General features: G+C 40.0%; 1 protein-coding gene across 1 annotated transcript in view; it reads right to left on the reverse strand.

Moving 5' to 3' along the window:
* DOCK4 (dedicator of cytokinesis 4) overlaps positions 1–21,689 on the reverse strand; it is a 263,370-nt gene that overhangs the window by 69,426 nt on the left and 172,255 nt on the right. The window contains exons 24-29 of the mRNA XM_018561382.1: positions 20,286–20,413; positions 18,525–18,659; positions 16,915–17,013; positions 11,913–12,007; positions 1,414–1,489; positions 255–355 (exon numbers count right to left, since the gene is read on the reverse strand). Coding sequence (XP_018416884.1) covers positions 255–355; positions 1,414–1,489; positions 11,913–12,007; positions 16,915–17,013; positions 18,525–18,659; positions 20,286–20,413 — 634 coding nt within the window. The remainder of the gene's footprint in view (positions 1–254; positions 356–1,413; positions 1,490–11,912; positions 12,008–16,914; positions 17,014–18,524; positions 18,660–20,285; positions 20,414–21,689) is intronic.

The following is a 21,689-nucleotide window of genomic DNA, read 5'->3' on the forward strand; positions in this document are numbered from 1 at the left end:
TGAGGCCGACCCAATCAAGAAGGTTAGTATACCTGAAGGTGATTGTATAAAGTGATTGTAATGCGGGCTAAAGAAAAAAAATCTGGTTTAGGGTCAATTACTGTGTGTACTCAGAAATGTAAACAATTTGCATGTGTTCATACCCTACTGTAGGAAAAGGCCAACAGGTGTGAACAGGCAACAAACCAAGTTTTGAATTCTTGTGTTTAGAAGCAACAATTAAACCTAAAAGAATAAATGTAAGACAAACTTACTTTTCCAGGACCTTTTTCATTTTGGAAGGGGTAAACATTTCCAGCTGCAGACATGACTGATTTATAAAAATAACCGCAAGGTAAAAGTATGAATCCCAAATCTGTATGCGGAAATTGAAAAGGCAAATTAAAAATGTTAATCCTTCCATTACTGATTTATGGTATAGGCAGGTCATTGTTGTATTCTATGGACAATAAATGGAAAACTATAAATGTTTTTCACTCTATTTTCTCCATAATTTTCCAGAAGGAAACAATCACACCAAACATACATTCATAGTCATACACATTAAAATACTTTACTGCACATTTCAATGGTGACATTTTTTTTAAATTTAGAGGCACCTTATGATGATGATGACCAGTTATTAATCTGAAAAATCATAGGTTGGGATATGTATTTCCATTTGTATATCTCCCCCTTAGGTTTTTGGTTTGGGAACCAATTTTGTGCTACTGTAATTATGTGAGCTATCACATGTCACTCTGATATACCTGTATGTTTATATCCTTGAATAATTTTTTCTTTAACCAACCTCAATAAATGTTTGTATGCAAGAAATAATTGTCATTGTACGTAGGTTGATCCTTGAGAACTATGATAGTTAAAGTGACACTAAACATAGGAATTAATTTTTTTAAATGCATTCAAGTACCTTAACTAATAACAAAAAAAAAGTTACTTATTTGAGTATCGCTCAGCTGTAGCTCCTTGAGTCATCTCTGAATTGGTGCTGACACTGTCCTTCCTTCTGGAGGGTGGCTACTTTTGTTCCCCTTGGTCCCTGTGTGTGTTATAAAGTAGCCATCGCTCCAAGCTCTCTCTCGTGATGGACTACAATCTCACATTTTGTTTACTAATTTGTATTAAGATTGTAGTCCATCACGGGAGTGAGCTTGAAGTGGTGGTTACTTTACAACACACACAGGGACCATGGGGAACAAAAGTAGCCACCCTCCAGAAGAAAGGACAGTGTCTGCATTAATTCAAAGATTATTTGAGGATCTACAGCTGAATGCTGCACAAATAAGCTACATTTCTGTTAATAGGTATGGTACTTGAATGCATTTTAAGAGTTTAGTGTCAGCTGCATCTAGTAGTAAAACCTACATTTTGTTGAAAAAAAAAAGTATGATACTTGTAGAACATAACACATACCTTATAGTCAAAGCTCTCATTTAAAAAGTTCTTCCGCAGTGCATCAGAAAGGTACAGTACTGTTGTAATGATAACACTAAAGAAAAAAAAAAGAAAAACGCACATTATGAAGAAAAGTTTAACTTTCATATGTTTTATACATGTGTTTCATTTCACTTGACCCAGGAAGACTTTTCTATGTGTAGCAAAAGCAACTACCTTGCCTCACATTCCAGATAAACTTGCAGTAATAGTTGCACACAAAACACTCTTTAAAACATTCCATAAGTAAAATTGATAAGAGCAATACAAATAATCTACAACTTAGATTCTTACCTGTTGTACATCCAAAATATATAGCTTCTTCTAAGTTTCCAGTCAATACATTTTAAAAGGGAAAGTATAATGCAGGGGTAGACAACCTCAGCACTCCCGCTGTTGTGCAACTACATGTCTCATGAAGCATGGCAAGATTGACAACCGCAGACATGACTCCCAGAGGCACAGACATGGTAGGATTAGTTTTTTCACCAAAGCTGAGTGCCAAGGTTGCCTACCACTGGTATAAAATATTTCTAGTAAGCACAGAATTCATTTTAAATGTATTTACTTTTTATTAAATGCTTGCGGTTCCATATTTTTGTTATTGTGTTGACGCTTGGCTTCAAGCAAAAAACTAAATTCACATGCCAAAGCATTTATATTTCTCCCAATCCAGTCCTGAGATTTACACAGCCCTTCTCTACCGTAGTTAAGTAATACAGCTAGAACTCACCCCAGTCTTTGGAAGGAGAAGCAGCTGACTGATGAGCTCATCTGTCACACTACTGTCTCCTCCTGTAAACATGCCCCTTGTTGATACAGTATATGAGCACTGCAGCACAACTGATTGGCCCATTGTGATGCAACTCCCCCTCCTAGTCTGAGCTCTGCTGTACAGCGACTACAAATGGCTGATATCATACCAAACTCAGGCACTCTAGTTACTTTTAAAAATACATTCAGTGTTTTTAATAACCACATACCTGCATAAAATGGTGTTCATAAACCTGGAGATAAAGGGGAATTACACTCCTCGTCGGCAAACAGGGTTTTTGCATATGGAACATATTTGGACATTATGGTGGACTTACCTACCAAAGAAACCCCTCCAGCGATTTGATGGTCACAATGTCTATCGTAAACAGTTGCTGCTAACATCTTTGTCTTCTCTTCTTCCAGGTTCAGCACCTTTACCCCTGTTGATTGGCCGGCTTGGGATGATGTAACACCCGTGCAAGCAAGGGAGCTATTTCATTTAAGCATCTTGCAGATGCCAGGCATGTACACTGTGTTGCATATGCTCAGTGTATTGTTACGTAAAGCATTGCGGGCTGGCAGGTAAGATAATTTTTTTTTAAAAAGACACTGGAGATCTCAATGCAGCAGATGTGTGATTAAGCCATTTTGGTCTACAACGTAGATCTCCATTAGGCCACTAATATAAGGATCAACACAAGAATTGCTTATGATTATTTCTAGTGATCTGCATAGGTATAAATCCCTCTTGGAATGCTCCACAGTTTGCAGTGTTACATCTTGAAACTATTACAGATTTAGTCTGGATTTTTAACATTTAAGACAAGAGAAAAGGTTAACTAAAAAGAAAAAAAGCAGTGGGTGCCATTCAATAGTTATTATAGAGTTGCAGAAAAGGATACTGCAATGGGTTTTCTCACGACACACCATTATGTCTGGCAGATCTGCTTACATGGGACCATAGATAGGCAGATCTTTAAAAAAAAAAAAAAGTCCTCTTAGCAGTGAGAATTGAAAAAATAGCTTTCAAAGATTCAAGCAATGGAGCCACCTACAATGAGCAGTGCTGGATTTCCATCACTGGAGCCTGTAAGCACTTAAAGCAACAACCTTCTGCTAGGATCACCTATTTTTCTGCTTTTATTGCTCTTAACCTTTCTATTGTGACAATGTGTGAACCCATTACAGTATTTACATTAAGATGACTGACATTTCAGCTGATGGTGGGGAAATATGTGGCTGATGGCTATACAAGGAAAAGCAGATTCTTTGCAATTGTCAACTATAAATATAGACCACTTATTTCTGTGTCTAAAATACTGCAAAAATTCTGGAGACAAGAGCATTTCCAAGGCTAGCAATACATAGCCTATCTGTTTGCATGTTCTCCCTGTGCTTGCGTGGGTTTCCTCCGGGTACTCCAGTTTCCTCCCACACTCCAAAGACATGCTGGTAGGTTAATTGGCTCATGTCTAAATTGGCACTGTATCTATGCGAGATGGGGACCTTAGATTGTAAGCTCCTTGAGGGCAGGGACTGATGTGAATGTGCAACTATGTAAAGCACTGCATAAAATTGTCGGCGCTATATACATACGTGCAATAAATAAATAAATCTGGCTTGTGTAAGGGCATTGCTAACATGGACATGGACCACGGTCTGCTATTTAGTGACCACTGTTATATGGCATTTTTGGGGCTGTTCAGTTTCCTCTAGATATATCAGGGTTTGAACCACCTAACAGGCAGACATTTCAAGACAAAAACATGGAGGTTAAAGCTGAAAAAGTATGTGCTTTCTGGTATAGATAGAACTAAAAGAGTTAATCATTTAATGACTTTTAAAAATCATGCTATTCAAATGAATAAAACAATATCCCAAAATAAAGTGGATGAAAGGCATTTGGTTCATGATGTTAAATAATCAGATCTGCCTTCAGAATGGATAGCTGCAATTTGCACGCCATTTTCTACATGCAGCTGTGCCTGAAGTACTGTATATAATATTCAGAGACTGAACAAACATGAATAATTAAAAAGAAGTCAGCCAAACAGATTTTCAGTGTCATTTCAATAATCCTAGGCCCTTTAATGTGCTTAGGGTCTCACTGACCCCCAAAAATATCTACAATTAAACAATGTGCTATGTTTTTTCCTCTAATCAAGTGAAGCATCTCCCCTGGGTCTCTCTCCTGTAATGCAGTGCAAGCGGTATAGCTGGCATGCAGCGATTAGCAGCAGCTGCAGGAACTGGAAGTGAGCTGTATGTAAGTGGTTTCATATGTGGATGAATAGGAAAGGGCACTAGCCTTTTAATTGCTTCCATGACTGGCAAAGCTAATTAATTTTTGTCATTTAATTACAAGGACCTGTTTCCATATCAGGTGCAGTTTTGGATTCAAAGGTCAAACAACTGACTTTCTGACTTTTTTGCCCTGCACTTTCCCATTTCTTTGATCTGGCAATATGACATAAAAAAATGACAAATACTAAAAAACCTTCTAAAAACATATTCATTCTCTTACATCTAGTCCATACAGAAGCTATGCAGATCAGAAAGCCAGCAGTACACAGATTATACATAGCAAAATTTTGATGGCCTCATTACTGTCACTGATCTTAACATAAAGTAAGGCTAAATCAAGAACAGGTAGCAGGAGAGCTGTGGTAGCAATAATAGTTCACACTATTTTACATTATGACATAGTTGTTAGTACCCCTGCACACAATTACCAATTGTTAGTACCCCTGCACACAAGTTCGTACCCCTGAATAAAAATTTTCTGTGGGAAAGGGGGTTTGAGACACCTGGTCGCAGTCAACACCTAGTCGCAGTCACTAGTGGCGTGGCAGCATCCACTGTATTCTGACAGATGGCAAGCAGGGAATTGATCAAAACTCAAGCCGCTGTGCATGACAACTAATCAGCATCTTTCTTTTAATTTCAAAGCTTAAAAGGATTTCCACTCATCCTCATAGTTAGAGCTGACCTGTGACAAAGAAGCTGTCACAGGTCAGCTCTATTGATCGGGAAGTGAGCAGAAACATGCACCGATCCGCTCACTTCCCGATAGTTTCCCTACAGCGAGCGGTGACGATCGGTCACCGCTCCCCACAGGGATTTCCCCTCTCCGATCCTCCAGTGCTGAAAGGGGGAACGAACAGGGGAGGGGGCGGGCATAGCTGGCTCTGCCTCTGCCTCTGGATAGGCAGAGCCAGCTGTCACCCACGCAGCTGGATGGATCTCTACAGTATTGTCGGGATCCTTCCCGGCTGTGGCGCTCTCAGTATACCGTGGGCAATAGCCCAATACAGTGAGCTTTGGGTCACGGGAGGAGGTTGGTATATGTCCTCCCGTGACCTTAAAGAGAACTATGGGGAAAAACACTTACCCCTTAGTTCTCTTTTAAATGAAGAAAGTGAAGATAGAAGCTTATTGGTTACTATGGGCAACTGCTCTAGATTCTGTCTACTCCAGTTTTCATAAATTCCCCTAAGTGTGCACAGAAGGAGATTCCTCCATCCATGCTGTTTAATGTGGATTCGAGATGGCAGTTAAGGTTTGGCTTCTGGTGAGAACTAAAAAGGGGGTATCGTTTAGAACCTTGGTTCTCAACTGGTGGGTTGTGACCTCGTGTTCAGTGGGTCGCCACATGCTTTCCACTATTTTAGGTGAGAGGCTCCTCTGCATCCCCCTAGTGCAGCACTGTCAGTTCTCACACCAAGCAGACATTCAAAATATGCTGCCCGGTGCCAAGTGTCAGCTTGAGGTGGGATGGAATGGGGCTATTGACGCGAAGGAGCTCCAGCCATACATGCCCCTCCAGTTCTTGTAAGGTAGGGAGACTGGGTGGACCTTAAAAAGTGTGGAGTGTGTGTCAGAATGTGAGAGATTGTTACTGTGTATGTATGGCAGTGTTTTTGAGGGTCCGTTCACACTAGTAAAGTGCGTTAAGCTGTACCACGCAATCGCATGTACGGTGCATTCTGGTGTGGGAGGTGTGTTGCGTTGCCATTCATTTAAATGGTACTCCAAAATGCACCTCCTACCCACAGTTCTTAGGCCCGCACCAGAACGTGCGGTATCCTAATGCTGTGCGTCCCATTGCAGTTCAACTTGGGTCGCAACTTAATGACGAAGGACAAATGTGGGTCCTGAGGTTACACAGGTTGAGAACCACTGGTTTAGAGAAAAGGTTCTTGAATTCCATCATTTTGTAAAGTTTTATAAAAGACAGTGCTAAAAGAGGCTGTTGGGGGCATTTCCTATGGCTTTTTTAAAGATCTGTAAACCTGAGTGGTGGATGCAGATGCACATATAGCGCTTCTATGAAAAATCACAGTTCTGGTCTCAGAATCTTACATCTATAAAGGAATAACTTTTTCTGATCTCAACTAAATTAAAATAGGGAAAGGTCAGGATACATTTTTACAACACGTTTTGTACAAAAGACACCCTTTAGTAGATAGTGAGGTCTTTTACTCTACATGGCTACAAGTTTCTTTAGTTCAGCTACATTTTCAGTAATCACTGGATTCACTTACATGGTTACTGATGTAGACTTTGCTATGGAGAAGAAGCTCTTCATATTACCACAGGCAACAATAAGAGTTAGAGCAAAACAAAAAAAGATGATACACTGATGGGAATGAAAAGGGGAAAAAACATCTCATAATGTCCAATGTATTAACTGTTCAAGAACCAAATCAATGGCAGAGATATTTAATAATCAATTCAATAGCCTAAGGCCTTGAAGGTATTCAGTGTAAGAATTCACTAGTGATCCGCAATGACTATATGCAAAAACATTTTTTTAAAAAAGTTACCAAAGAGATAATTACCTTCGTCACCGACACTCGCTCCAGTTTGAAGATCTGGAGCTTCTCACCGGCCGTGCAGGATGATGGGGCAGGGGCGCATGCGCAGAGGAGATCTTCAGCGGGGAAGAGAGGAACAGTGTAAGTCAATGCACGCAGCTGGGAGCGTGCATGTCGGACAGACACCGTGGGACAGGAAGACAGCAGTCAAAGCTCTATCAGAGACCGGCACCAACACTGGAGGGATTGCTGAATACAAGTGGAAGGAACATGATGATCAGATCAAGAGGCATCATTTAAGGTAAGTCCTTAAAGCAGCATGGGGGGGGGGATTGTGATTTTAATGTCACTTTAAGAAGTCCCCAGAACCACTTCAAAAAGCGACAGTTAAGCTTCTTGCCTGCTGTTGGGAATCTTCTTATCTGGAGTCTATTTAATCTAATTAATGAACAGACATTACACTAGCAACATAAATCTGGCGCAAATCGCATCAAATATATCCCATGCAACCATATGCGAGTTCATACACTCACAATTGCATTGATAAATTCCCCCCACAGTGTTTTAAGAATTCTGTATACAGATCAGTTGTGGGAGTCACCTGCATTAAATGTCTGTCTAGATTGCAAGGGTCTATGTTTAAAATGACCAATCTTTACAAGTACTGTGCTGTGTTGCAAACTGAACAGGAATTTTCAGATTTCCCTGAAACTTCTTTTGCTGCCTGTAATTTCTATTGTACCCCAGGTCTTGCAAGAACTGAAAAGAGATTTTAATTGTACCACATGCTGATAAATTAGTCACTGAAGCCATATAAAATGCAAGGCATCTGTGGTACCCATTTATAAATATAAGAAATATAATAGCTCTTTAATTTGATGAATTTGACAGGTAATTATTTTTACTTTACTTAGCTTATAACCTTCGCTCTAGAGCCCATGAATGACAATAGCCTTCTTCACAACTCCAGCCCAGTCATCTTTGCTTAACACTCTGGATCTCGATCTTCTGATCCCCATCTCCCCCTAAAACAGACTTTAAATAAAAAACAGAGCCCCATTCCACATCATCAATCAAACTTCTTGGGCCTGCCCTTCTAATAGCATCTCCTCATTTTCTCACTGAATATCTTATTTACAGCCCTATTTTCTGGCATTACATTTAAATAAGATACTACATCTGGCTTTTGTACTCATCCTTGAGATCCATTGTCCTTCTAATTCTTCAGCATCCCTCCACTTTTACAGGGTCAAAGAAAACCACTCTTGTTCATTTTCTTTGAAGCGCCTCATTTGATGCTATCATTCTGCATGTTTCTGAGCCATAGACCATTACTGGTTTTGCCCCTGTACAGCAAATCAGTTATACTTCTCTGTTGAGACAATGCGTTTTAAAAAGTATTTTCTATCACCCCCATGTGTTTCCTGTCAATCTATTCTATCATGTTATTGTGCTCTGTAATCACTGATCAAAGATACTAAAGCTCTGACAGTGTTTTAAATGGCTTCATTCAGCACAATTCACTTTTTCTACTTGAAAGCATATTTGGCTATGGGACAATTTACCTTTATTCTTGTCTCTGCATTTCGTTTTAGTCTTATAAGACCTTTCTTGGGGCCTTGCAGTCCTCCCATTAGACCTAAGGCTTTCAACATAACTAAAGGTGGCCATACACTGTACAACCATCGCAAGACCTTAGTCTTGCAATGGTTGTAAAGTGATTAAAAAAACGTATGATCTGCCTATCTTGGACAGGCAGATCGCACTCTCGATCATCGCAAGCCAGACCCCCTGAGGGGCGGGCTTCCAATGACCGAAATGCTGAACGGGCAGTGTGCGCGTGCACACACCGGCCCGTTCGGCATTTGTCTCCCGAGCACTGTTCAAACCAGCCGAAAACCGTACGATTCTCGGCTGGTTTTCTAACATGCAGTAGAAACGGTCGCACGTCTTCGTTCACACTGTTCGATTCTCGTACGATCGCGGGATTTTCCGCGATTCTCGTGCGAGAATCGAGCAGTATATGGGCACATTAACAGGGATTAATCCACCCATTGTTGTTTATCAGTTCCCTTAGTCTGATCTTTAACCACCATTTTATACCATTTTTTGGGGACAGATAGAGCTTTATTTTGGTGGTATTTAATCACCACTACAGGTTTTTATTTTTTACTATAATTAGGAAAAATTACTGAAAATTTTGGGGAAAAAAAGTTTTTTTTTAACATTATGTTGTTAGGAAACATTTATTATTACCCAGTTTTTTCATAAAATATAAAAGTCGGGGTCAAGTCGATTAAATAGACACCAAACATGTCAAGCTTTGAAATTGAGCGCACCCGCAACATCGCAGAAAACTACCATACCCAAAATTGGCCATAGGCAACACTTTAAAAGCTTTTACCGCTCATCAGTTTAGTGTTATCAGTGATTGATGGCCCTAAACTTATTGCTCTTACTCTGACGTTCGCGGCGATATGTAACATGTGCGGCGTAATGGGCGCAATCGTCTTTTTTGCATATATATATATATGCGCCCCGACGCATGTTTGCATGCGTGTATGTATGGGTAGGGACTTCATTTTTTTTAATTCTTTTTTATGTGTAACTTAAAATTTGGGGGGGGACTTAAATTTTTTTTTACACTAAACTTTATTGCTATCACATATGTGGGCTAATAAAACCCCCCTATGTGATAGCAAAATATGTGACAGGTCCTCTTTATGGAGACATCAGGGGTCCTCCAAGACCCCTAATGTCACCTAGGACCCCCCAAAAGAAGCTGATGAATCAGAGATCTGCTCCATCAGCTTCTTTGCAGCTTCTGAAGCTGGAGAGTGACATAAGAATGCGGAAGTGATGTAATATACAACACTTCCGCATTCAGCTCCCTCTGATCCCCTGTTACACAGGCATGACGCTGATCCCGGGCTCGCACCGGGCACAGCGGAGCCCGGGATCAGCGGGAAAATGGCGGGGGTGGGGGGGCAGCACCGATCGTTGCAAAATACAAGCGATCCGCCGGCTCTACGGCCGGCGGATCGCTTGTATGTTAACAGGCAGTGCTGCCTGTTTTTAAATTGCGGCCATTTCCCGCTCGCGCACGCCCAGCGCCCGCTCAGATCTAGAGATCAGCGCCCGCTCAGATCTAGAGAGCTCCCGGCCGGCCATTTTTTTTACTACGGCCGGCCCGGAGGCAGTTAAAGACCCTTTCCTTTTCCTTGCAGGGCAGCCTAGGATATGGTTTATTTAATGATAAGCATGTGGATTTTATTGAGCAGAATCATACCACTGGCCTTCCAACCTAGCATACATATGGAGAAATCAAGATTTATCATTTAAAAAAATTGAAAAATGAATGAAAACCATCATGTTGAGGGATTTACCTATTTACATACCTACCTAAAGGATATCTAAACCAAAGAAGAAAAGTGTAATATACTGCAGCTTACCATTCCTTAGATGGGTAGCTGTGTTGTTTTCTTCCTTCTTCCTTTATTCAATTTTTTTTTTTTTTCCTTATTCTGCCAATAACATACTTCCTATCCTAGGGTGACACCGCTTACTCACTCACTGTACTGTATCTATGAGGAAACAGCACTGTCACCCCAGGAAAAAACTAAAGAAACATCCCCCTCTCTTCTCTATAAAATAAAGCGGGGTAGGCAAACTCTGGTCCTCCAGCTGTGGTGAAAATACAAATCCCATCATGCATCTGCCTCTGGGAGTCAGGGCTGCCTAGTGGGATCTGTAGTCACGCCACAGGAGGAGGTCCAGGAGTTTACCTACCCCAACATGGAGGGTAGGGGTTCTTCAGTCCTCAGAGGGAACCTGAAACAATGTAACTGAGAAGAATGAAGCACAGGCACAGAGCACAGCAAGTTAGAAGCTAACAAGATATCTAGCAAGATCAACTGATATTTTTTGCACTAACAGAACACTATCAATAGCATACTTAACAGAACAGGAAACTAATAAGAATCTCATTGTTAGAGTTTACATACCCTTTAAAACTAGGAGCCACACTCTTCTCGCACATCCTTATGGGACGGAACATTTAAGAAGCAGAAAAACCTAATGCTCATCTGCTGCATGGACTGGTGATGTGGAAGGAAACATAATTTTGTTATCTGGGGCCTTCGTCTTTAAGCACCTGGCTGGTGCAGAAGAATATATGGAAAAATATCAGAAAGGTGGGAGGTTTTCCTCCTTTAAATTCATTTTTACATGTATTGTTTGACAAAACAGGTATCTACAGCCTCTTTAGCTACAAATCAATTTGCATCATTGAGATTTATGTTTATGTCTAAGCCCTCGTTCACACCTGAACATTTTGTAGCGCGTTCTACGCTCGACGAACGCTCTACAAAACGCTCAAAAATATAAATCCCATTGTATTCAATGGTCTCGTTCCCACCTTGGCGTATTTCCGCCCGTCCCCAACGCGCTACAAAACGGCCCACGCCTGAAAAGGTACAGGTACTACTTTGGGCCGTTTTGTTGCGCGTTTCCATTGGGATACAGCCAAGTAGCCTTCGGAAACGCGCAAAGGTTGCGCGACTTTTTCCCCGCGAATCGCTGTAAAAAACGCACGACAGACGCGCATATGCAATACGCCTAGGTGTGAACGAGACCTAAAACTATGCTTCTGCAGTCCTGAACATCCACACTGTTATCTGAGCAAACAGAATATACAACAAAATTCAATGATCATAATCAGTACAGTGTTTGGGAAGGGCAGTTGCAGTTGTAGATTAAAACAGAAACCTGTGTAGTTTACATTTAGAAAACAAATATTACACACACATAAAGTGATATAATGTATGTTAACTGATGATTTTTCTTCTGACTGAAGCCTGCCCTTAATGATAACATGTAGCATAAAAAAAAGTTGTTTACACTTACTTATTTGCAACAAAACGCATCACAGTCCAGTCTTTAGGAAACATTTCAGGTCTTATAAGTATCCGAAATACTGTAAAGATCTGCAGCAAAAAATCCTAAAATAAAAAAATTAACAGTCATGGTCAAGGAAACAGCATACAACACACATAAATGGCTGTGCAGTCATGCAGCATTTTGTAAATATATACACTTTAGATTTTCTCAGGTATTTAGGTGTTATGTTAAATTACTTAGAACATTTTTAATGTAAAGAAAGCTTTTCAGTCAATAAACACAAGATATTAAACAATTACATATGAACATTTTGGATTTTTAGTTCTCGGTAGAAGGTATGATTACACATAGCTACTCTACAAAAAACAAAACACTATTAACAGTGCACAATAGTTCAAGTTGAAATGTACACACACAAAACGTAAAGAGTTTCGAAACCCTCCTTTTCTTTTGCATATATCTACTGCTGGCAAGCAGTAGATATATGCAAAAAAACGCTTTAAAACCCGTCTTCGCCGCACCCTCCCGTGCGAAAATCCAAAAATGCTCAGGCGGCCACAAAGCATCTTGGGGCGGGCGCATGCGTAGTTCGGATTTTCGGCCGGGAGACGAGGAGAGACACAAGGTAGGTCTATGGACGCTTGAACCCGCATGCAGACACCATGGGACAGGAAGTGCCGGCAAGGACAGAGGAGTTAGAGCTGGATCGGAGACCCGCAGCAGCAATGGAGAGAAGGCTGAAAAGGACAGGAAAGAAGAGGAAGACCGGATTAAGAGACATCATTTAAGGTAAATGTTTTACTTAAGATTGGGGGGAGGGAAACATTTTTTTGACTTTAATGTCACTTTAATGACTCCTGCCCCTACCTCTACCTGCTTTCTTTGTGTGTTTCAGAGAGAGAAAGTGAGGACAAACAGTGCCTGCTACTGTTTCTTTAGAAAACACATAAGATTCATGTGTTACAGGCCTCTCATGCTTTAAATGTTTATTTGTGAAATAAAGAATTTATATAAAAAGTAGCTAAAATATAATACTTTGAACACTCCTAAACCTAAAATTAAAATATGATTCAAAAGCACTATAGGTTTCCTTTTAGTTTCACATGCCTTCACTCTGCAGTCTCATTTACTGTAAGCCAATATGATAAAGTGTGTCCAAACCTAAAAACAAATATGTAACATTAGCTTACCATTCCTAAGATATGGTGGCAGCAGCTGCATTAATTTGCTTGTTTTCCAGACTTTCTCTCCTTGGTTATCACCTGGTAATCCTGCAAATAATATGTCCTGTACTAGAGTGGTTACCTGTGCACAAATAACTGTATCTATGGAGAAAGCCATGATTGTCACCCAGGATGGATTTCAAACACGTCTTCCTTTCTTCATCTCCTGAATAGATGTTTACATGAAGTAGGCTGCTTCTGCTTTTAGTTAAGCTCACAGGAAGTGACTGACACTGCATTTCTGGCAAGATCAACAGATATTTTCTGTACTTGCTTAAAAATTTTTTAACCGGAGAAACAAAAACTAATGCATCCACCACATTATAGGACTTGTAAACTGCAATATTTTACAATTTTGTTTTTGGGATAAGGACATTCTTTAAAGTGTATGTTTCACCAAATAGATTTACTGTTAGATAGAATGGGGAAGGATTAAAACACTTGTCTGTTTTTCTGCCATCCGGGGCTCTGTTAGAAAGATTTTCCTTCACTTTCTGTCCCATTGACAATAGCTTTGCCAGAAAAGAAAGATGTGCCACAGGGACACCGAGAGCAATAAAAAGCTGAGTTCTCTTCTCGCCCTGCTCGAATAGAAAAAAGTGTTAAAGTGTTTCTATTTCTATCTGTATTGCTGTTGGAGAGATCCCCTTTACTTCCCATCAAGTAAACCTCTGCCAGCAGGACAGGAAGTGAGAGGAAATTTCTCTAACAGAGCAGCAGAAAGCAGTGAAAACTCAACAAGGTTTTATCCCTTCCCTGTGAAAAAAGGCTGGCTATACACTGTAAACTGTCAAGTACAGGAATGCCTAAAATATGCCCTTATGACCATATTCTCTGAAGAGTGCCCATTTTTAAGTGCTGTAAACCAAATCAGATTCATAATGAACTAATCGAACTTTTAATAAGCTGATGGGCCAGTCCAAGCCTGATCCCAGGATCTCACTGTATGAGGATTGTTCAGCTTAGAACAGACATAGAACTCTTGTTTCCAATGATTAGATCCCTGTCCACTGCCTGGGAAATGGAAGCCTGCTCATTTAATTGGCTTGCACTTTGACTGATTAGCTAAAGTTTTACCAGATTTAAGCACTGGTACTTATAACTGGATAAAACAAAATTAATGGCAGAGCTCTGCGGCAATGGTCAAATACATTTTCCAGGTTTGTAACTATATAACATGCTGGGAGGATGAATCTTCATATTGACCTACTTTGGAATTCCTTTTATGTAAGCTCTTGAAATCCTCCATTAAGCATGACACCGCACATCCAAAAAAATAAACAGTAGCATTCTGTATACATGAAAGATTAGTATTTGTAATGATCCAGGCACCCCAATTCAGTGCTTTGTGGGTTAAAGAATTAAACATCATTGGGGCTGTGATCTTATGCAGATAGCTAAATAAAGGGAATCCAATAATATAATGCTTATGTTAGTTTGTCAGCACAGTTTCAGTTTCCCACTGGGGATAATCCTTAAATCAGAGTTTTGTTTTGACAGTGGATGATTCTGCCACCAGCAGTAGTTTCTCCTCCTTGCTGTTTGTCTGACCCACTGGTGCCCTCACACTCTCCACCTTTTTCCCCTCTACTGCCCAATCCCAACCTTTCATGCTGTGCTTACTCTACACACTCCTCTCCTGCACATATTGCCCACTATCATATCCTCCACACTCTTCTACTGCACATATTGCCTAGGTCATATCCTCCGCACTCTTTTACTGCACATATTGCCTACGGTCATATCCTCTGCACTCTTTTACTGCACATACTGCCTACGGTCATATCTTCTGCACTACACTCCTGCACATGCTGCCCTGTCATACCCTCCACACGCCTTTCCTGCACACACTCATACCCTCTAACTCTCATCACTCTTACCCTCTGCGCTCTTCTCCTGAACATGCTACTCATGGTCACGCCCTCCACTTTCCTTTCCTGCACCTACTGCTCACTGTCCTATCCCACACTCCCCGCTTCTGCACATACTGTCAGCCATCATACCCTCTGCATTCCATTTCTGCACACATACTTCCCACCATATCATCCACCTGTCCGGGATTCACCTAGAGAGTCCAGTTTTTGAGTCTTGTGTCTGGGTGTCAGGCCAGCTGATGCCTGGACACAAGACACTAAGTGCCGATACTGGCACTTTAAATTGTTTTTACAGATGCGGCTGCCGAAGTCCCGCGCTTGTGGTGACATGGAGACCCCGGCACACATTACAGATGAGTGACCCTTTCTGTAGTAGCCAGAGACGATCACGATGCTGCCGAGGCAGGGATGGGTTAACAGCGGTGGGTGTGCATCAGTTGACAGGCAGAAGCCAGAGGTAGGAGCAGAAAGAGGATGTTGCTGATGGTGGAGAAATAGATGCGAAAAGGGGAGGCCCTGGGGGGAAGAGGGATGGAGGATGAGTTCCGAGGCTCTGACTGTCTGACACTTTGTTTACACCCTGATCAGTGCACAACCCAGGCAAACTGTGTGACCACATTAACTGTGTGTAGGCCAGCTCAGAGTAATGCTCATGCATCTGATTAGAGGAACCCAACCCTTTAGAAGCAAATGCATTATCTAGTCCTCTCTAGCGCACACATTCCATTTGTTACATGATGAAATGTGTAACACTATACCTGTTGCCAGTGCTAATCACATATGGGGAGCAGTGGTTAACCCATTCAACACTGCTTCCCAGACAATCCCCCTGGTGCAGCTCTTCTGCATAAGCGGGTTTCACTTGAAGAAAAGGTGGCAACCCTATCATCCACACTCCTCTCCTATACATACTGGCTGCACTCCTTTACTGCACATTCTACACACCATCATACCCACCACTTTTTGCCAGTTGGCATACTTTACGCAGTCCTCTACTGCACATCCTACCCACTATAAGAGTTCAAAGTTGTATTATCCCGAACCGTATCTGTTCTGGAATGGGCACGCTTTGGCTACTATACATAATAACGATGTATTCACAGCAGGAGACTATTAGCTTAATTCTGCTAACAGACATACTGTCTCGGAGGTAAAGATTTGTCAGCCACCCAGGGATAGGACTTTGCATTCTGTCTATTAATATGCATTGCATAAGCATGCTCTAAGAACCCAGTTTCCAAATGTTCTATAACCGATAACTATCATACCTTGCATAGCATCGTTATGATTGTTTTTGTTAAATATGTTTTATTGATTTGACATGCTTATACATTGCATAAACAAATAAAATGCAATCTAACTTAAAATAAAATTTCTCGTGCTTCATTTGTCAATGGTAGAAAAACTACTGTTACATAATTTACTTGATAATGCAATAGAATCATTAAATAGCGCACAGTAGGGCAACTGAGTCTTCATACAGATGTAGCTCATGAGAAACCTGGTTGCAGAGGGGAATGCATGCCTGTAGACTCTACCCATGGACCCCATATTTTATAGAATTTGATTATACCATTGTCCAGAATAGTTTAGAAAAGCGAATAATTGTTTTGCCGCAGATAAATACCCTTATATTTCCAGTTATCTATCCTTACAAATCATCTGATTCTACAGAGTTCCCTTTATGGTCAACTACATTAAACCAGAGAAATTAAGCCAAAAAGAGTACATTTCAACATATTCGTTACATATGTTTGAAATCGATATACAAATGTGTAACATTGTATTAGCTGATCAGAAGAAGCTGTGGCCACACATGACGAGTAGGCGGATCGAACAGTTTACAGAGCGGAGACCCTAGACAACATGAAGATTGGTCACAAAAAACAAAGATCCAAGTCAGAGGCATACCCTAAGCTCCTCTTTTGTGTTGAAGCTCTCAAGAAGTTGTTGGTAATGTCTGTCCGTCATTTGTCTCAAAAGAGAAAGCAGAGATGCCACAAATTCGCCCTAAATTCAAAAAAGAAAGGCAAGATAATAATTCCTCATACTCATTGGACATACTTAAATTAAGATGAATAGTTTGACATAAGAACATCATTACCAATAACATGGACAATAAAATAGTTGGTCTTGTTTAATACATTTTTTGATAACAGAAATGCTCTGACCTGCTAAGATTTAAACCGAATGAAGGAGAACAAAAGTAAAATCTAAATAATTGCTGTAGGGCAGCACAATACGTTTTAAAACAATAACATGGACATTTATGGTCAGGAACGACATTCATGATTATTGAACCTGCTCCTGTAGCTGCATTAAGCAGAATGTCAACCACCTACTGCAGTTATTTAGCACTTGTTAGATATCATTAGTCACAGAGGTTTCATTATTGATCGTCACCGTGTCAGAATATATCCTGATATGTTTTGTACTGCTCACTAACACAATGGACAACAAAGATCATAGTTGAAAAGCAATATTCACATCTATACAGGTGCACTTGGGTAAGACCATGTAGTAAGTTGTGCTATCAGTAAGCTGAAGAGGCTTTTTCACATTAGAGAACATCAGTGCAAATGTCCTACTTTCATTATGATGCAATCCACTGAAATCCTACTGAAAGATAATGAGGCTTTAACACCTTAAGAAAACTTGAGTTATGTGATAGTATATGTATATGTATATGTTATGCTAATTGCTGACTGTGTTGCACTCAGTGAATATATGTCATCCGCACACTAGACTGAAGGTTATTTGCATAATATTCACACAATAAAGTGTGCAATGCTTCTTGACCACTCAGGACCCCATTATCACAGAAAGGCAGTAGTCTTGATGAGCAGGTCCTGCAAGGCACTGACATGCTGCATGTGGGATTATTATGCAATACAAAGCAAACCATTTTCAACGTTCACTCTGGTGAGTGAACAACAAATATCTATTGATTTTTACTGTTAATGCCAAACATTGGTTGTCAAAGCAAATACAACAGGGAATAGTCCAGTATGGTATGGAGTGCAAAGCCTTTCCGTCACATAACTGGAAAGATAGTCTGCTGCATGTAAGGAAATACCACCTTATAAACCATTTTAATTACTTTCACCTCTGATGTGCTTCTGAATCTTTCCCTTTAAGATTAAATACTATGCATCACACATTCAGGAGGGCTGACATTAGCAGATACATCATCAAAGAGGCAAATCTACTATGTGGCACTGGCAGGGAAAGCATATTATATACCTATATTTTAGATCTCCTCCTAGAGCTAAATTATTAGCTTTGGTAGGAGTTATTTCACAACATATATACTTTGTAATCACAGTATATGATCAATAGATGTTCTGCCTTATGCATGCAGTGGTCAACACATTGTAAAAAGTGCAGAAGTGGGAGTTTTCACCATCCATATCATCCATTTTTACAAGAAAGACATGAGATACATGACACAAATGTTCAGATTCTGTAAGAAATTATTTATAGCATGTAATTTTCTGCAACCCTGGAGAAAAAACACATACAGTCACATCTTGAAACTGAAGCCTCATTGCTGAGCCTGACTGCTGAGGTCGACTTGTAATCTCTAAAATAGTCCTCAGTAAAATGTCCAGCAGACTGTTAACAATTACATCGATTTCCTTCATGGCACACTTCTCCTAAAACACAGAAATATCCACAGATGAAAAACACATAAAAGACACCAGGTTTATAAAATTCCCTCAGTTAATTTTAAATATTTTGCAATTATGCTGTGATCACTGTTACATAATGGGATTGTTTAGCAGAGCTAGGAAGGTTCTTAAATGTAAAACCATGATCATGATAGACAAAGAAAGAGAAACACTGCAATGTATGGCAAATTGCATTTATTCAGGAGACTATATAATCTGCAGTTACAATGCAATAGAGCATGCATGTTATGCAGTTGCTGTGATCTGATCTGCCTTTTGTCAAAACTTGGGATGCACCGATATCAAGTACCGTACTCGGTACAAGTACAGATACTTTTTGAGCTTCAAGACTACACTAGAGAAAAATTCAAAAGTTAGGAGGCAGCTGTCATTTGTAAGGAACTCATTTGTGGAAAGCTAAGCAAATCTTTTTTTGAAGATTTACCATTTCATATACACTGATATGTTTATATAGTTTATCATGTTTAAATGCTCTGTGTAGTTATTTGGGGGGATTTGTTAGTGGCTTTTAGTTTTTTCAGTGTTTTAGATGGAAGTTTCTTTGCATATGTTTGAAGCAAATATTAGGTTACTCCTAAAAGTATTTTATATGGTAATTGTGTCAAGAGTAATGCTCTTTTGAGAGGTCATGATTTTGGCTCTGTTTAGCACACTCTACTGTGAGGTGTGGACAGGGCCGGATTTACTCTCTCTGCTGCCCCAAGGCTGGGTTCCTCAATGGGCCTCCCTCCCCAGCTAGTCTGAAAGATGCCTCTGCTTTTTCCTGGTTGATCCTCCTGCTCATCGGACAGAACTGTGTGTGTCTGCACAGCTGCAGTGCGATGTGTTTTGCAGCGATTTTACAGCGATTTATGTGTTTTTCTGTGTACTTAAAATGGGATTTCAGGTGCGTTCCAGTGTGTTTGTATGTGTTTGTGATGCATTCCGATGCAGCTAAAATAGGGCAAGCAGTATTTTTTTCTCACTGCATCGGAATGGACTGCACCGGTGTTAACAGAGAAATCCCATTAAAGCATTGTGATGCATTTTGCATGCAGCTGCCAAACTAAACGGACTGCATCACAACTGTGTCTGGTGTGAACTAGCCTTAATAGTCCAATAAACAGACTGCTGGAGGTGGAAAGGTGATATAGGAAGCTGCATTACTGAACCAAGAATGGTGAACCAGGATATTTGGTATGCACCTAGCTGTGCAGTGGGCCAAGTGTGTAAATCAGAATAACTCCTTTGACAGGTAGACATATATATTTCAACTTTCTATTTAGCTGTTTGCGGTCAGTAAGACTTTCTCTTTAACCAGAAAAAGTGGCACTGCACCAGACATACAAAACAGATTAGACCCAGCATGTAATCATAAATTCAAACCTTTGAACATTAATTTGTGATCAGAGATGAGGCCTAGCACCACAGTAAGCTATTTTAATAAAAATGTGGAGGGGTAAAATAACAGCTTTGCAGCTGTATGCCAAGCACCTGCAGTGCACTTCTCCTATATATAGATTACTGTAGAAATGGCTTACAGTCTGTTCTGAATTACTGTTCAGCATGCTGTATGTTAATGTATATAATAAATGTCTTGCAATTACTTACTGAGCTGTTTTTCTTGCTTAGACAAAACATGTTGCTAAGGATACGTGCACACATTACAAGATCTCTATGCCCCTGCAGATGCATGTGGAGGTGGTGGAGGACAGTGGGGAGGAGTATAAAACGGGATTCTGAAATGACATACAGTACTTATTATGACACAGGTCACTTCTGGAATTCAGCAGGCTTACATTATGTATCCAATGTTAATATACGGCCAAAAATATTCAATGCAATTTATCATATCAACAGCTAAATTTGACATACTTCGTAAAATGACTAACGCGTCGAGTTGCTATGAAACAGAACTTTCATATTAAAAATAAGCAGTACATCATCATAGATTGGACAGAATATATATAGTAAAGTAACACATTTCTACAGAGAAATCATAAACCATGATTACAACACAAAGTATATCGATGTTTTAATAGCTATCTGCTATTTTTTTTAATGGTTTATTGCAGATATAACAGACAATTCAGATTAGTAACAAAAAGCCATACAACAGAATAAGAATTTCGGTCTCATTTTTTTAATATCAAATACAAGCATAGCAGCAAAGCGTGTTATAGAATATATAGCAAAATGTATTTGACTCACATCCATAATAGGCTCTTACAATGAACAGTACTCTGAGGATACCTTTTTTTTTTTAACCAGGAAAGTATGCATTCAAACCTAAAACCTTTAGGGTAACACAATTAAATTGCATCCACCATCCATCTAGAGTTAAAAAGGATTCTCTGTGGCAGCAGCACGAGCATTAATTCCACGATACTGGAATACTTACTATTCAGGAACGGTTAGTGGAATTAAGTACTATTAAGAGATAACAGGGGTTAACGGCACAAATTAATGAACGATATTCTCAATGGGAAGACATTTGGATTCCTTGGATAAGGTATATGGACACAGATGCATACAGAGCTCTATGATATAAGGGGGAGCATATTCCTTGAAAGTAAAATAATAGTAGTTATCTCAAGTAATATGGCAGAATAAAGGAGAAATTCAGGGATTATAGATTTTTAATTGAATATATGGATCGCAGATAACGGGGATAGGAGAGAGAGAGGATTGGGAGGGGATATATGAGAGGGTGGAGGGGATGTATGGGTGGGGGGAGGGGGGGTTATATGAAGGTATGACATTCACTTTTACGACTCTTTTTCTTGGATAGGTACTGAAATGATAGTGATTTGCGTGAGATATAATCATTTGTTTTATGAGTAGAGGGGTAGATGCTGTTATTTAGAAGGTGAATACGTGCATATAATAGTCCTTTACCCAATATGTGTAAAGATACGTGAATTAGGGTTGTGTGTTTACTGATGTATGTATATTGTGGAACAAAATGCAGAAAATGAATAATGCTTTTTTATACTAAATTGCAGCCACAACTGG

The sequence above is a fragment of the Nanorana parkeri genome, unplaced genomic scaffold (assembly GCF_000935625.1).
Source record: "Nanorana parkeri isolate BGI_ZX_2015 unplaced genomic scaffold, ASM93562v1 scaffold520, whole genome shotgun sequence".
Taxonomy (NCBI): Eukaryota; Metazoa; Chordata; class Amphibia; order Anura; family Dicroglossidae; genus Nanorana; species Nanorana parkeri.